Source organism: Hesperophylax consimilis, chromosome 20 (genome assembly GCF_061612785.1).
Source record: "Hesperophylax consimilis isolate HC1 chromosome 20, BYU_Hcon_1.0, whole genome shotgun sequence".
In the NCBI taxonomy this organism is placed as follows: Eukaryota; Metazoa; Arthropoda; class Insecta; order Trichoptera; family Limnephilidae; genus Hesperophylax; species Hesperophylax consimilis.
This window is the reverse complement of record NC_142855.1, coordinates 7,394,409-7,411,294: the sequence shown is the minus strand read 5'-3', so window position 1 is coordinate 7,411,294 and position 16,886 is coordinate 7,394,409. Positions and strand designations below refer to the sequence as shown.

Here is a 16,886-nt window from a genome sequence, read left to right as displayed (position 1 = left end):
GGGTGGCATACCTACATACCCTTACTAGCTAGTGGTACCTACCGTCGGGTGGCATACCTACATTCCCTAACTAACTAGTGGTACCTACAGTCGGGTGGCATACCTACATACCCTAACTAGCTAGTGGTACCTATTTGATAGTGATACCTTTTTATTTATTTTGAAATTCATATGGAGAGGAGTTCCCCTATATGAACGATCTATTAATGCATATGTTTTGTGGTTCCGTTTAAATAGAGTCGGTGACCTCTTTACTAATGAAATTTTTAAAACTTTTCTCACAAAACCGTGCGTCTAACTTCATATATTTCCCTACAGAACATCTAACCTTAATCTTGTAGTCTCTACTCGTATGTTTTGATTTTTTTAATTTTTCCGACCTTAAATAAATTCCGAGTACATGAAATACTTTTGTTTTTGCATAAATTGGTGAAGTATTGAATTGATAAGCATAGGGTATCGGGTTTCGATGATTTCTTGCCATCTCTCTTTGGGGTCGTCATCGCCGCCGTTTTTATCCCTGTGTCCATGATACCGTATCGCGCACGTACCCCGGCCGAGCGGTACGGTGTTCAGATGTTTTTGTATACAAATTTTACTTACAAATTATAATTTACAAAATCTCAAAGATACCTGTTTTAACTTGTACAATGTACATCTCCTCAGCGGTAGTCAAATAAAAACTATTTGCGATATGCTACCACTAAGGAGATATTTAAAATGCCGTTTTTGATTTGATGTAATCATTTTTATATAATTATTTTACATATTTTGTCTTTACAAAAATCCAGGAACCTCGTAGCATAGTGAAACTTTCCTCTTTCGGAGCGCTATGTTACGGGGACCTGCGAAAAATACTGCCATAACCCTTTTTACAAATTTGATCGCTTCAAGATCATTTTTACAATTTTATTTTACAAACATTTCTTAGTTTTTGTCGTATCTTGACAAACTAAAAATCTAGTTGTCAAGATACACATTCTTATAACTCTGTGTAATAAAACTATGTAATTGTAATACGGGCGAGCTTGCAAAATCTTTGCAAAGGCTCAAATTCAAGCGTCTGCCTTCAGCTAATCCACCGGCAAAATGAATATGCAACGTTTTACGGTGGCTTATGTACGCGTATGTGTCGCGGGTAAAATCCCCACCCTTTTTCGGTCGACAGCCAAATGTCGGCTGCGAGTAAACCTTATAGGATATAAGCAGCGACAAAAAAAAATTAAATCAGTTCAACTTTATCATCAAAAACAAGTGTTTTTATTTCAACAAGTGACTCCTGCCCACCAACTGCCTCACCTCGCCCAGTCTTCTGCTCCGAATCTTCTGGTGTTACCTCTTCAAAACCAGCCGGCCCTGCCCAGGAAAACCGCCAAACGCCAGAAGCGAGTAGAGACAACAGCCCAACATTCAAAGAGTACCGGGTGCGGGAGGCAGATTGCAATAATTATTTATTTATTTATTTATTGTTTATTTGCAAAAACAGTATGAACCAGAACATTGCAATATCGATAATTCACATTTACAAAAAAGTGAATAACAAATTGGTCCATTTACAAGTGGGACAAAGAAAAAAGTTTCAAATTTACATTTACAATTCTAAGTATTGAATAATAATATTTCACGTGTAAATACGTTGTAGTACATGTGGAAAATATCCACATTTCCTGCGAGGCAGTTAATTCACCTAGTGATTCTTCCCAAGGGCATTAATACAACTATCATCATCATCGGCCGTAAAGGACCATTCCCATCGGTTGAAGACACGGTTTTGACCCGGCGCCCAAATCTACAGTCTTGTGCGGACTCCTGTCCGGTACACTTATGCTGAGTTTTTTTATACTTCAACAACTGAATTACCTCTCAGAAGTAGGTATTTTGACTATACCTCTACCTCTTAAATTTCTAGCCTAGTGCTCTTTAACCAACCCGGTGGCCAACGGGAGCTCGCCGATGGTACCTGTATCACTAAGGTAAGTCCAGCCCTTTTAGAGGAATAGTACGCCTGCGAGACGTATGTGTAACTTTTAACTAAGATTATGTGTTTTTACTTTCGTTAATTTTTCGTCCATTTTATGTTTATTTTGGCATTGTTTCAGATACCAACATGTCATGGTCGAATATATTAAACAGGAACGATATTTTGAAAATATTAGACCAAGAAGATAGTCTTTCTCTGGGAGAATCAGCTTCTGAAGACGAGGACAGCCAATTTGGACGACATTCAAAGCGAAGATGAGAATAAATATGTAACTGAAGAGGCTTTCCGTTTACAAGAATCTGCTCCCATTGAAGAAGCCGACCCAAAATTTCGAAAGCTCACCTAGTACCTGATTCTGCTCATGCTTCGCAATCTGCCAACTCAGGGCGAATTTATCGTGTTTCTTAAAATACTCTTCGCGGTAAAAATGGGCGCGGGATGTTTGGTCAACAAATAAGGGTCAATAATCTCACAGAACTTCAGCTATGAATAAAGTCCACACCTCTCGAGGATCAGCTCAAATAACAAATTAAATCTAGTGGGCACTATTCCATCAAATAAGCGGGAAATGCATGCAAAATTGAAGATCACGATATATCGACCTGTTGGCAGTTCTACGTTTTGTTTTGACGGCCCTCTGACACTTCTATCGTACAAGCCAAAACCTGCAAATGTGGTTTACCTTTTATCTTGTTGTTATGAGAATGCAATAATTAATAATTCAAGTGGAAAACCAGACATGATTAATTTCTAGAACCAAACAAAAGGAGGAGTAGATTCATTTGATCAAATCTGCGCCTCAATGTCGTGCAGCCGCAAAACTAATAGATGGTCAATGGCTATTTTCTATGGCATCTTAAACATGGTTTTTGTCAATTCTGCTGTAATTTATGGCCACAACATGATCAAATAAACTCTCAAACAAAAGAGAATTCATTAAACAACTCAGAACAGATTCGGTCAAGCCTTGGATTCAGACTTGAAGCTCCTACTTAAAAATATAAGCCTAATTCTCGCAAAACCTACTGATTCAGGTAGTAAACTTCAGGCAGGAGAACCAGAGCACAAAAAACGTAAATACTGCGCTTTTTGCTGCTAAAAAAAAGAGAATGTCGAAATTAGTGTGCTGTTAGTGCAAAAAGTCAGTATTTTCTGAGCACAAATTTGATGTCTGTGTAGATTGCTCTAAAACTATAGCTAGTAATTAGTGAATATAGATACAGTGAATGATTTTATTAAAAAGAAGTTGGTCAAATAATTTTGGAATAGTTGATAAGGCAGATCGGCTCTCCTCATCTTTATTTCCTTTTTTAAATATAGGGGTGAGGAAGCTGTATTTCCATTTTCAGGAAAGTGTCCAATTATTATATCAGTTAAATTTATTTATTTATTTAAACGCCATAAAATGGATTTTACAATAGAGTGATTACAGAACAAGTAATGTTTACACAAAAATATTGTTGCAAGTGATACAGTTGTTAATAGAAGTGCAGTTAAACAATACATAATTAAAAGAAATATCTAAGTGTAGTAATAGTTGAATGAATACTAGGTTCGTATAAGACCTGAAATAAATCGAGGTATGAGGTGTTTATGATAATGAAAATTAATTAGTATAAAGTAAATTCTATTAAGGCCTAGAATGTTATAATAACAGAGAATATTTTATTTGAAAAGAATATTAATATGTATAAAAAAGTGACTTTTTCACATGTATAATCTAGCAAAATATTATAATAGAGTAATTAGTAGTGAGTTTATTGCTGCCTTCGAAATTAATTTTGCTTGGAAAAGCTGGGCAAGTATCGCAATTTGGCTTTAGTAAAAGAGGGCAGTCAACGATTTTAGGATACTTTTGGATAATAAATAATATATATTGTTTTGTTTCCCGACTATGCACCGGTGCCGAAGGGATTAATGATGCTAATTCCTTACCAGTAGAACAAGGCATTTCCACATGACGCCTGTAATCTAAAATGTAGTATTCCAAAGGGCCACTTTTCTGCACAGCATTGAGTAAGGATTATCAAATTATTTTGGGGCACCAGATCATAGGTGACTACAAATGCAAGTGACTTGCGATTGGTACAGGGTCAGCAGTTGTACACCACATATTACAGTTGTGTATTTCATATATATATTAAAAAAGCGTGTTTCGATTTTTAGATTTTTTATTTATTTAAGTAATGATCCGAGAAAAAACTAGGCGAGTAATCGTTGACTATTATTGGACTTTTGAACCAAAATTGTTTAATGTTTCCATTGATTGACATTTCAACCTTATTTATATAATTATTTTTGTAACAGTTTGTTGACATATTTTTGCAATCTTGTCTTATTTTACTGAACTCAATATAATTTGGTACGGATCTCACTTCTTTATTTAAAACTTTTTTTAGCTATTAATTGAATTAATTCCTTGTTAAACCATTTTGGATGCTTTGATTCTTTGAATTTAATTAAGGGTATACAGTATACAGTCTATGATAATGGCATTTATTTTATAATAAAATTATTCTCTATTATAGATGAAATTGTTTTCCTAGAGAAAATTTAAATCTACCTTGCTGAGATGGTCATTAATATCATTGTAATGGCATTTTTGAAATTAAAACTAGAACTTGAGAGTTACATATTTTTATAACATTTTTTTGAATAATTATTGACAGTGGAGGAGGGTGATTATCCATGGGAAGGATTGACTCTAATGCTTTCCAACTATTATGTTCTCTTCATATGAAAAAACAAGATCTAGGAGGCGATTATTCGAATTATGTACCTACATTATTAAATTGGGTGAGATATTATAAAGGAATTGAAGAGACTCATTGCAATTGAGTGTTACCACTGGGGTCCAGTCGATTAGGGATAATTGTTTGGTACAATTAAGATAAGACTGTTAGTTTTATGTGTATGAATCATTAGTTTTTATTGATTTTAGAGTAAATATTTTCTACTAAACACAAAAAGTACACCGGATTAGTAACGTTTCATAAGATTCACAATAGAAACTCATATTCGAGAATTTATTTAAATTATGTTTAAAGAATGAAGCTCAAAAGCTAACAACGTTTAGCCGAAAATTATTTTCCGAAAAAGTGTCCATCTTGTTATTATTGTCATTCAATGTGTCCATACGGTTAAAAATACTGACTAAAGAAACGTTTATTATTTTTTAAATTCAGTGCACGCGACACAATAATACTTCTGTTTTACAATGTTGTCTACTTTGAATTGTATTCTCCTGAATAACTGTATTTATAAAAAACATTTGTTTCAATAATAATCTTATAAAGTACGATTCATTCAAGCAGAATAATAGCAGAGTAGGTATGTATGAGACGATGTATGAATGTGAATGAGGCAAGGAGTGTGTACCATGACCAAGTTGTTTAGTGGTCCGTCCTCTCTGCCTACCCCTGCGGTGAAACGGCGTGATGGTTAGTTAGTTATAATTCATTTAAAATAAATGTACCTACTCTGAGAGCGTTTCAAACTTCCGAATTAAATGCAAACCGTCAAACTAGGTATTATGACAAAGAAGAATACGCTTGAAGAGTCAATTCAAAGGGGAAACGATATAATAAAAATATATAAAGATTGAGAAAGAACAATAACTAAAGAACTTTTTAAAAAAAAAGGTTTCTTTAGTTTAAAAAAGAAAAAAGTCAAATATTTTATAATGCGATAACAAATTTCTAGGGAAGAAAGTCTACTTTAACCTCTTGTGAATTATATTAATAATGAATACTGGAGACACTCTTGTGTGAGGCTAGATTACAAATTCACTATCGCAAGTTTCGAGCAAGCCTATTCTATAAATAAGTCCGTGTGTATCATATAAAGGTACAGTTCTGTGGAGATGAATACTTACAAGAAAACAGATCAAGAAAAGGGTTATCTTCACTGCGGGTCAGCATGGATTTCTAAAAAATCCCCCTTAGCGGATATGAATAACTTCAATCGGATCATGAAGAGAGTTTTTTGCTACTGTGAGTCAGTATGTGTCCCGTCGAATCTCCCGTGCGAGAGAATAATATAAAAATTGCAATCGGAACAGGAAAAGATTATTCTGCACTGTGAGTCAACATGCGTCTCGTAAAATATCCCTTTTGAGAACACAAATAGTTGCAGTAGGAGCAAGACAAAGGTTTTTCTCAATTGTGAGTAAGCATGTGTTTCGTCAAAACTCTCCTTTGAGAACATGAATAAGTGCAAACGGAACATGAAAAAGGTTTTTCTCCACTGTGAGTCCTCATGTGAAGCGTCAAATGTTCCTTACGAAAACATGAATAATTGCATACGGAACATGAAAAAGGGTTTTCTTGACCGTGAGTCAGCATGTGTCTCGTCAAATGTTCCTTACGAAAACATGAATAATTGCATACGGAACATGAAAAAGGTTTTTCTTTACCGTGAGTCACCATGTGTCTCGTCAAAACTTCCTTTCGAGAACATAAAAATTTGCAGTCAGAACACGAAAAAGGTTTTTCTCCACCGTGAGTCAGCATGTGTATCGTCAAATCTCCTTTTCGAGAACATGAATAAGCACAAATGGAACATGAAAAAGGTTTTTCTCCACTGTGAGTCATCATGTGAAACGTCAATTGTTCCTTACGAAAACATGAATAATTGCATACGAAACATGAAAAAGGTTTTTCTCCACCGTGAGTCAGCATGTGTCTCGTCAATTCTCCTTTTCGAGAAAATGAATAAGCACAAACGGAACATGAAAAAGGTTTTTCTCCACTGTGAGTCAGTATGTGTCTCGTCAAATCTCCCTTTTGAGAAAATGAAGATTTGCAGTCTGAACATGAAAAAGGTTTTTCTCCACTGTGAATAAGCATGTGTCTCGTCAAACTTCCCTTTCGAGAACATGAATAAGTGCAAACGGAACATGAAAAAGGTTTTTCTTTACTTTTAGTCAAAATTCCATTCCGAGGACTTAAATTAATGCAGTCGGAACATGAACAACGTTTTTTTCCATCGTGAGTCCGCAAGTGAAGTACTAACTTTGACTTTGACTTGCAGGAGTACTTACAATGGGAACAAGATAATGGTTTTTCCACAGGAAGTTTTTTTTGATGTGAATGAGTCTGAAAAATATTACGAATAAGCCATAAGTTAAAGTATCATTAATTCATAAGTTGTAAAAAAAGAAAAAAAACACGAATTATTATTTACGAGTTATCTGTTTTTTTCTTTGAAAGCGTTTTAGGTATTCCTTTTTATCATCCGGCAGGTCTATGTCAATTTTCATAAAAGGAATATCCCTTCCATCTTCTTCTTGGGGTGCTGGTTCTACTTTGAAGCTACCTAAAACACCACACAAAAATACTTAATTGATAAGTCCAGACGAAGTGCATTATTAAAATCGTACAATTAAAGTCGTCCATCACCGAGAGAGTACTACAACAAAACTTATTTTACCAAAAAAAACTTTTATTTTAAAAATGTACGATTAATGATACCATTTAATTGTTTGCCTTTAAAAACAACAATATGGATATCAGGCTTTTAAGGTTAATTTAGGAAATAAGAAGGACCGCAGATGTCCGCTTCAAGAAGAAAATACTAATTATTCTTGCGCACATTCTATGCAGAGTTTTTTATTGTTGGAGAAAAAATGTTTGAATTAAAATTATGTGTTAATGCACAAAAGTGTAACTTATACAACATCCCAAATAAGGTACGTGAGAAGTTTTCTGTAGTTTGGCAGTTTCCTGTAAATATATTATTTAATGTAAATACCAAAGTACGGCAAAATAGGATTTTCTTAACAAAAATTATGGCCTACCTGGGCAACTCAAAACTGATATGGATAACTAGCATCAAATTTTACACAAAACACTATGATATTTGCATTCAACTTTTTTTCTAAATAAAATGATTGCCTGCGTGAGCATCATTTCAAAACTGACATGGATTACGAGCATCGAAATTTAACATTATACATTTTTTCACATTAGCAAAGCAACTTACAGGATATCCGAGTACTCTCTGCACGCTGTAAGCATTCCTTCTTTACATCTGAGAAGTCGAAATCCATATCCACATACGGAATTTCACAACCGCCTTCTTCCTGTAGCCCTGGTTCCTTCTTGATGGAAACACTCTCTGGAGTCAGTATATCCATGGTAAGACTGTGGTAGGAGTATGTATTTGATTCAAGCGCAAAAATATAACCAACTGAAACTGCAATAAACAGAACGTTACATTAAGAACGAATATCTTAAATGGAAGAGATTAGAATATTTAATTCGGTTGGAATATTCTGTAAGAACAATGAGATGTATGCAAACATATAGAGAGCGCTGTAGAAATCTCAAAGTGGCAAGATAAAAGCGAAACTGTAGTGCTTTAAATTTTGTAGTTAAAGTACTAAAGTGCTACGCGTCAGGTAAGGTCGTGTGCAACCTCTAAGTAAATTGAGTAACAAAGTGCCTAAATGCCTTAGTGCGTGATAAGAAAACGTTTTACTACCCGACAAACAGTATAAAAAGCCAACATATAAAATTTCATTCGTTAAACACTAAAATTATTTTATTATTATGAAAAAATATATATATTTCCTGTGTTTTCAGATACGAGCATTTTCGGGGCCATAAGAAAAATTGAGATAGTTAAAGTAGCAACACAAAAGTATAATAGGGACAACTTATAGCTGTAGATCTCATACAGTATTGCGTGTTCATCTTATAGTATAAGCGAGTAAGCGTACATTAGTCACGCCCGTGACGTAGAATGTGGTTTAATTCGTACATATTCTTGAAATGTCCATCTTAGCCACACATGAACAGCATTGGAATTAAGAATTTACTTGAAACATTAGAGTGTTTTAACTTGCCACATTTTATCTTGAGTTTGTCAGACAATAATGCAGGATAGATATTTGGAAAAAAATAAATAATTTTGACTGAATAGAACTTAAAGTAAAGATAACTGATAACGGTTGGCAGAATCTGGTGCTGTCATCCTCAGTATCTCTATTTAAAGTAACATAATCGTGTATTAGATCCGCCATTCCCTTTGACAAAATATCGGTATTCACAGATAAAGTTAAGTTAGGTCACATTAAACTCAGGGCAGTTCTACATTTGACCATACAAAATACTCGGGAGGAATATATCGGCATTAGAACTTACCGATAACTTATTATAAAAACGTAACGTCTCAATCTGGACTATCTTGCAAATTAGGGTGACACATAATGACAGATGCTTCCAAGTTTGTGATCTATGGTTATGTTCAAGGTGTTGCCATTTTTGACGATTAAGTACCGTCCCAAAATATTATTATTATTTTAATAGTAACTATCTATGTAAAATCTTTAAATATAGTAATCTTTCCTATTGGGGATGTGTTGTGATCGCGTGGGTTTTTAGTGAATTTCTTTTGAAAATTTTGCAATAAATTCAGGTAACTATCCCGACTTGTTCCAATTTCTCCCGACTTTAATTTTTAAGGTTGGGAACCGAATACCACCATAAATATAAACAATCAAATTAATAATCAAAAATTGTAATTAACAAATGTGTCCTGATATTAATTTTTCAGAGTGGGTGATCGTGCGGGTAGTTTATGAAATTTTTGCTGCAGACTTAATGCTCTAGAAATGAAAATGTGAGAAATATGGCTGTCTGCAAAGAATACAAGGTTGATAGTATAAGTCTAGCGATTAAGATTAAGAAAAGGACGCTCAGTTGGTTTGGACATGTATAGCGAATAAACAATGAAAAGAGTTAATTGAGAATATATGTTTATAAATGTGAATAGTAGAAGAAGTAAGTTACGCAAGACATGGCACGATCAAGTGAATCAGACATTTGAGTTGGGTCAAGTAATAATAATTAAATAGTACGTATGAAACGATTTACGACATAATACGAACAAATTTTTTTTCGATTATTCTTGGAAATATACCGAAAATATTTTCGACTGCGAGTTTTTCATAAAATATAGAATATCGAAAGGGAAAAGAAATAGAACTATAAAAGGATGCCACCAGAATAATGAAAAAACTCCACGGCGCGGCGTATTGGACTTAAAAGGATGCGATGAACCAAAAATGTGTATATTCTTGGTATACTTTATTTTGTAGGTAATATGCATTAAAATCTCTTGACAAACGGAATCTAGAAACGTTCGATTTCAAGCATGAAACTGGTTTGTAATTATTTTGTAAATAATTTCATAAGAAAGCAAAAATTAGCCATAACACTTTTTTTAAAGTTGTTTCCTTTACGCGTTCATACATTTCTATTGAAAAAAAATTTTTTTAGTAGTATACATTTATATTTTTTTTCATATAGTTTTTATTTATTTTTATTATTCTTGATATTGGCTTTCACCCATTAAGAGTGATCTTGGCCATATATTACAACATTTTTCTTATTAATAAATACAACAAATTACAGGATAAAATTGACATGATTGACAAAACAACATTGATAAAACAACATAACATAACGTAACATAAATAAACCAAACATAACATAAACATAACATAAATATAACATAACATAAACATAACATAACATAACATAACATAACATAACATAACATAACATAACATAACATAACATAACATAACATAACATAACATAACATAACATAACATAACATAACATAACATAACATAACATAACATAACATAACATAACATAACATAACATAACATAACATAACATAACATAACATAACATAACATAACATAACATAACATAACATAACATAACATAACATAACATAACATAACATAACATAACATAACATAGCATAGCATAGCATAGCATAGCATAGCATAGCATAGCATAGCATAGCATAGCATAGCATAGCATAGCATAGCATAGCATAGCATAGCATAGCATAGCATAGCATAGCATAGCATAGCATAGCATAGCATAGCATAGCATAGCATAACATAACATAACATAACATAACATAACATAACATAACATAACATAACATAACATAACATAACATAACATAACATAACATAACATAACATAACATAACATAACATAACATAACATAACATAACATAACATAACATAACATAACATAACATAACATAACATAACATAACATAACATAACATAACATAACATAACATAACATTACATTACATTACATTTCATAACATAACATAACATAACATAACATAACATAACATAACATTACATAACATAACATAAAATACTTAACATAAACGGTACAGAGCTGGTAACAGTAGATTATCACAAATTTATAAAAATAGGAACCTGTGTACAATATAAGTGGGCGCTTTTCGTTATTAAACCAAAGATTTTTCTAAAATTAGTAGCGTTTTTTTAAAACAGAATTATGAAATTGGCAATCTTATAAACAAACATAGCATATGGGAGTAAACAAATGTGATTATAAAACATAAAGATAAACATAACACAAACATACTATGAACATAACAGTTGCTTACATTTATATTTTTTATTGAGTAATTTAATTTTTATTTGTATTCTACTCAAGTGAAACGAAAGGAAAACCTTCAATTTATCTAAAGCCTATTTTTTGGGATTCATAAAGTACACCAATTCGTTATAAAGATTAACCAAAATAGTGATTTAGCATTAAGCTTCGCCTAAACTCGGAAAAGCAACCGAAGAACCTATTATCAGAGGCGGTGCAGAAATTGTACTGGTGGTATTTTCCGTCTCCTGGTGACAATGTCACAAGAACTGGAAGGAGGGAGTAATTATTGGAAATAACAATTGGTTATTTTCCTGAACAATATTTACCGATCATGGCGGGGAATCGAACCTGCGGCCCCGCGCTTTTGGTCCGACATGCTGGCCACAAAAATAGTATAAAAATAAATTCTTTCAGAAAGCTATAACGGATTTCTTCCACGTTGTTTGAGATACATATTTTATTTTTTATTATTTAATAAATGTTGACACGATGATGTTGTATATTTTATTTTTACTTTCACACTAGGTTAATGCCAGTGTTGTGGTAGTCAATCATAAAATACTTCATTAATAAAATACAATAATTAACAGAAAAAAGGTAATAATTTGAAAATAATAAAATCTAAGATAAAAAACATAAAAGAATAAATAAAACTAAATGCTAATATGGAAATTAAAAGTGAGAAATAAAGAAGAGTAATATTTTGATGGAGATAGAACTGAAAGATGAAATAAAAATTGTACCTAGGTATTCTGATATCGGAGTGCGTGTTTAAAAATCATGCCATTTAAGAAATTGGATAGAAGGTGTGATAGAGTAAGTTATTTTTTTAATATATATTTTATTTTTTTGAATAGTTTTATGAGTTAAAGGAGTCCTTGTAGAATGCTCGTCCCCTTTCAAATAACCAATGTTTTATTCGGGCTGTAAAAAGGGAGTTAGAAATATATGACTTTATTTCGGTACTCAATGCCTTATATATTTTTAGGGGCGATGAACCAGAATTGAGGTATTTGCTTTAGGAACCAAGCAACCCAGGTTTAATAAAAAAACGGGTGTGTACTTGATATTGTGGAGCCACTAGTAAGTTATTTTTCCATATATAACATATCAAATCAAATCAAATCAAAAATTATTTATTGTAAAATTAAAATTACAAAAGGTATAGCTTATGGGTAGACCCCATTTCTTCCAGCTAACCACATTTATTTAATTACAATGTTTATACAGACAAAATAACAATATACCAATGAAAAAATAAAAAAATACAAATATATATACCAATAAAAATAGGTGTTTCATTTACGTGAGGTATTCACTCAACGTGTAGTAACATTTATTAACAAGGAAAGTGTTTAGTAACGATTTGAATTTGTGTGTATCTTGTATTTGTTTAATGTTATGTGGAAGGTTGTTATATACTTTAATGGCCATGTAGTATGGTCCTTTTTGGAATATTGTTTTGTTTGCTTTTGGTATTAGTAAGTTTTCTGTGAGCCTTGTAGCGTATTTATGTGTTGAGTTTTTTAGTGGGAACTTGTCTGTAGATGATCGCACTAACATGCATAACTCCAATATATATATGTCTGTGACTGTCAGAATTTTCAGATTTTTAAACATAGGTCTACATGAATCTAAACGATCAGAGTTTGTAATTTTTCTTATGCATCTCTTTTGTATGATGAAAACATCTTTAGCGTTTACCGAGTTTCCCAAAAAAATAATACCGTATTTTATTATTGAGTATACATAACCATAGTATGCGGCTATTACTGATTCGGTGTTTAATATTTTTCTTAAGGTACCCAGAACATAAGCTTATCTTAGTAAATAACTGCCGAATATCTATGACACTGATTTTAGCAAAGAGTTCATTTGAGGGATGAGTAGGTTGGCATTTAAATAGTAATCTCAAGATAAGTTTTCGAACTTTAATAATTGGATTGATAATGGATTCAGCACAACCACCCCATCTCACTATACCATATCGCTGCCTTAGTGCTTGTATGTTCAATAGACCATTTAGCAAATTTTACAGGAGACTTTTTTTTTGTTTTTACAGGCAAATTCTAGAAAATTCTCGATTTTGGTCATTTCGTTTTATACATATGTGTTACAGGAAATGTTTGAAGATCGTTTTTCGAAGATTGAAGCTATAATATGCCCATATTATGACTTTAAAGGTGGACGTTGAACATGGCTTGAAAATGATGAATGATTATTTTGGATATTGAACATGTCGTCTGGAGATTGAACAATTCGGCTACCATAAGTTTGAGGTATTTTTTGTCCAATTAGCCATTTAGTGGTAAATTGTTTATACAGGGCGATTTTCAGATTTCAAACACTTTACTTTTATCTTAGATAGTAGTTGACTTAAAGTATTACTTTTAAAGATACAAACAGCGTCCATGAGGTGATTTTTCACAAAAAACTGCTCTATATAAATCATCCAAATATTATATAAGTTTGAAAACAACGTACAAGTACAAAGGTACCTACCGCTAATATACTACTATTGGTTGTCGGTGCATGCGTGATGTAAAATATTCTTAAATCGTTTGTACTACGGCCTCCGTGGTCTAGTTGTACTCTTGGCTAGAGATCCGAAGGTCGCGGGTTCAAACCCCGGCGTGCGTAAGTACATTTTATTCGATCAATTTGCGTTATTTCACAAATTATTCATTTAAAATAACATATTTGCGGCATGTTTCAGACTGGAAGATACTCTCGGTATCGCCCTGGTGTAAATACCACCATCAGAATTGAAATTGCTTTAGCCGTGTTTGGTGACTAGATCTGAATAGGTACCTACTTACTTACTTAGTTTTTATTGTAGTTCCTAAATAAGAATTTATTTATCGTTTTTTATGTGACTACTTACAAGAGTGCTGCTCTCCGTACGGTGAACGCCCCAAAAAGGGGAACTCGGCTGGGCAACGTTGTGAGATGGGTTAAGGAGGGGGCTGTTTTGAGATTTGTTAATGCGGGCGTTGAAGAGGCCCGACTAAAATGAAGGAGAAAAGACGGATACCTTATCTTAGCTCGTTCCAGATACGATCAGACTTGGGTTTGCAATCCAAATCATTACATTACATTCCTCAATCCCGCGGGATTTGAATAATGTGCGGGATTTACAAACCCTAGAGCCGACTTACATCATGATGCCAAAATAAACAGATTTTTTTTGTTTTTATAAATAAGTCAATTTTTTTTAAAATTATATTTTTATTAAAAGAAAGGTGAAAAGTGAACAATGTTTAATTTAATACGTTTTTAGTGGTAAAGTCCACAAATGGTTAGTTTTAGTGTACGAACATATTTTTTATCTGTAGAATATTTTAAAAGTAGCAAAAATAGAATAGAATGTAGAGTAAAAATAAGTTTTAATGCAATGATATAATTTATTAAGACTCATTTTAGGTAAAACCCTTAAGGGTATAATAAATAATTGAATAATTAAATAATAAATGGAGCATTCTGTATATTTGCCTAGCAAATTCAAGAAGTACATGTAAAATATGGTGAAAAAGCCTATAAATAACATAATTTGAAGATTTAACTCTCTGTTTGAGCTACTGGTCTAAGGTTTATTGATTCTGAAGTCGGTGAAGTTATTTTCAGTTTAATAACAGTAGTATATTTGCAATTAAACGTATTTTTTAGTGGAATGATGCGTAACTCCGGTGACAGTTAGAAAACAACTAAACACCAACATGGCCGCTCATCTTAACTAGCCGACTCCTGATTGGTGGAGTGAAAGTGGAGATTGAACATTCAAGCACTCGACGTTTGGCGGGATGTTGAACAAATTTCTATGCACTTTTGAAAAAATATTATATTCATAACGTTGAGTGTTTGAATGTTCAATTTCCGGGAGTTTGAACAAATGATAACTAAAACATTGTTCCGTGAGTGGATATTGGCACTCGAAAAATGCTGAAAATGTCACTTAAAAAACAAAAAATATGTTTTTTTTAGCTTCATTAATGCGCAATAGGCTAATGAACATATTGGCATTCATAACTCAGTTTTGCTAAAAAAGGTCTATTGAACATACAAGAACTAGGACAGCGATATGTTGCTATGGATTGGAGAAGGGTGAAATATACACTTCTTGAGTCTTTAAATCTAAGATGGACCAAAGTGAGCAAAATATATGGCAGAGTTAACGGAGTTTTATTACAGTGTCACTGATATGGGCTTCCTAACGTAGCTGGTTGTCTATTATTATTCCCAAATATTACTATTTCTACCTTTGTTGATGTAAGGGTAGAGCACGTTCTATTAATATTCATCATATTCATGGTACATAGTGGGTTAATGTATATAAGATATAAAATTGGTCCTAGTATACTACCCTGAGGAACACCATAGGACACAGATTATTATTTGCTTTTATGTATTTTATCATAGTGGATGAGAGTTTGTTGTGTTCGGTTTATTAAATACTTTTCAAACCATGTGTAAGCTACTCCTGTTATTCCAACCTCCTGTGTTTTTTATCAGCAGAGGATGAGAGACCGTATTAAATGCTTTTGCAAGATCGAAAAACACAGCAAGTGGTTTACGACGAATGTCAAGATTATAAGACTGTATTATGACAAACTGCACATTGAATTGACATTGCATTACATTATGACATTGCATTATGACAAACCCAGAGAGAGGTTTAACATAGCTGTCAGGTACCTTTTAATTTTAAATTTTTTTCTTATTATTTTACTACTCAGAAATTACATTGGGAACTCGCTTACAGATAAAATTACAGTTGTAAATTTTCCCTTTCAGATTTTCATTTAGGATTCGCTAATATTGTCTTCAATTATTAAATATTACAATAATTATTATTTCTTGCAACATACAAAACCAACAACCTGAATTTCCACATAAAAATATCGATACTAACACATGATAAATTTTACGTAGACATATGGACAAAAGAAATCAAGTATTTGATAGCATAACTTTACTAGTATTATTAGTTTACGGCAGTTGGAAATAAGTTATTACATGAATGTAATGACCGAGCGTCTGAATGCGTCAGAAATATTTTTTACCTCATTCAACGTACATACCTGTAACATCACTATTGGTGTCGCACATCACTAGTACTAAACGTGATTGTAACACATTGTATTGTCGTCTGTGGTCATGCTAACAAGCTCTCTGTATAACCGTCACAAGAATAAAAGTCTATCTCATAAAATACAATCAGTGTTTTAATATAAAGTCATCCACATTAAACAGAACAAAACATGGTGTCAGAAGTGGTGTCAATAGTAATAATATAATAATACTGGAAGTTGGATGTTAATAATATAAATTGAAAAATATTAAGTATAATTCAAAATGGCGAAGGACGCGCAAAAGTCACACATACAACATGATTTTCATGCCCTGTCAAATCTGCAAGTGTTGTCAAATAATATAAATAATGATTCAAAATGGAAAA

The 16,886-nt window shown here is 32.7% G+C and overlaps 1 protein-coding gene across 1 annotated transcript; it reads right to left on the bottom strand.

Annotated features, from left to right (window-relative positions):
* Nucleotides 1-3,689: 3,689 nt before the first annotated feature.
* On the bottom strand, nt 3,690-9,186 carry LOC149414001 (uncharacterized). The gene is made up of 4 exons (XM_089643808.1): nt 9,127-9,186; nt 7,964-8,176; nt 7,166-7,297; nt 3,690-7,077 (listed from the first exon to the last, which is right to left on the bottom strand). Exons 2-4 carry the CDS (start codon nt 8,115-8,117, stop codon nt 7,019-7,021), a joined length of 345 nt encoding a protein of 114 aa, XP_089499934.1. The 5' UTR covers nt 8,118-8,176; nt 9,127-9,186; the 3' UTR covers nt 3,690-7,018.
* Between the last annotated feature and the right edge of the window lie 7,700 nt (nt 9,187-16,886).

Coding starts and splice junctions, on each gene's coding strand:
- LOC149414001 (XM_089643808.1), bottom strand. CDS start 8,117: ATGGATATACTGACTCCAGAGAGTGTTTCCATCAAGAAGGAACCAGGG. Junction 7,298..7,963: donor AGAGAGTACTCGGATATCCT/GTAAGTTGCTTT, acceptor GTGGTGTTTTAG/GTAGCTTCAAAGTAGAACCA. Junction 7,078..7,165: donor AAGAAAAAAACAGATAACTC/GTAAATAATAAT, acceptor AATATTTTTCAG/ACTCATTCACATCAAAAAAA.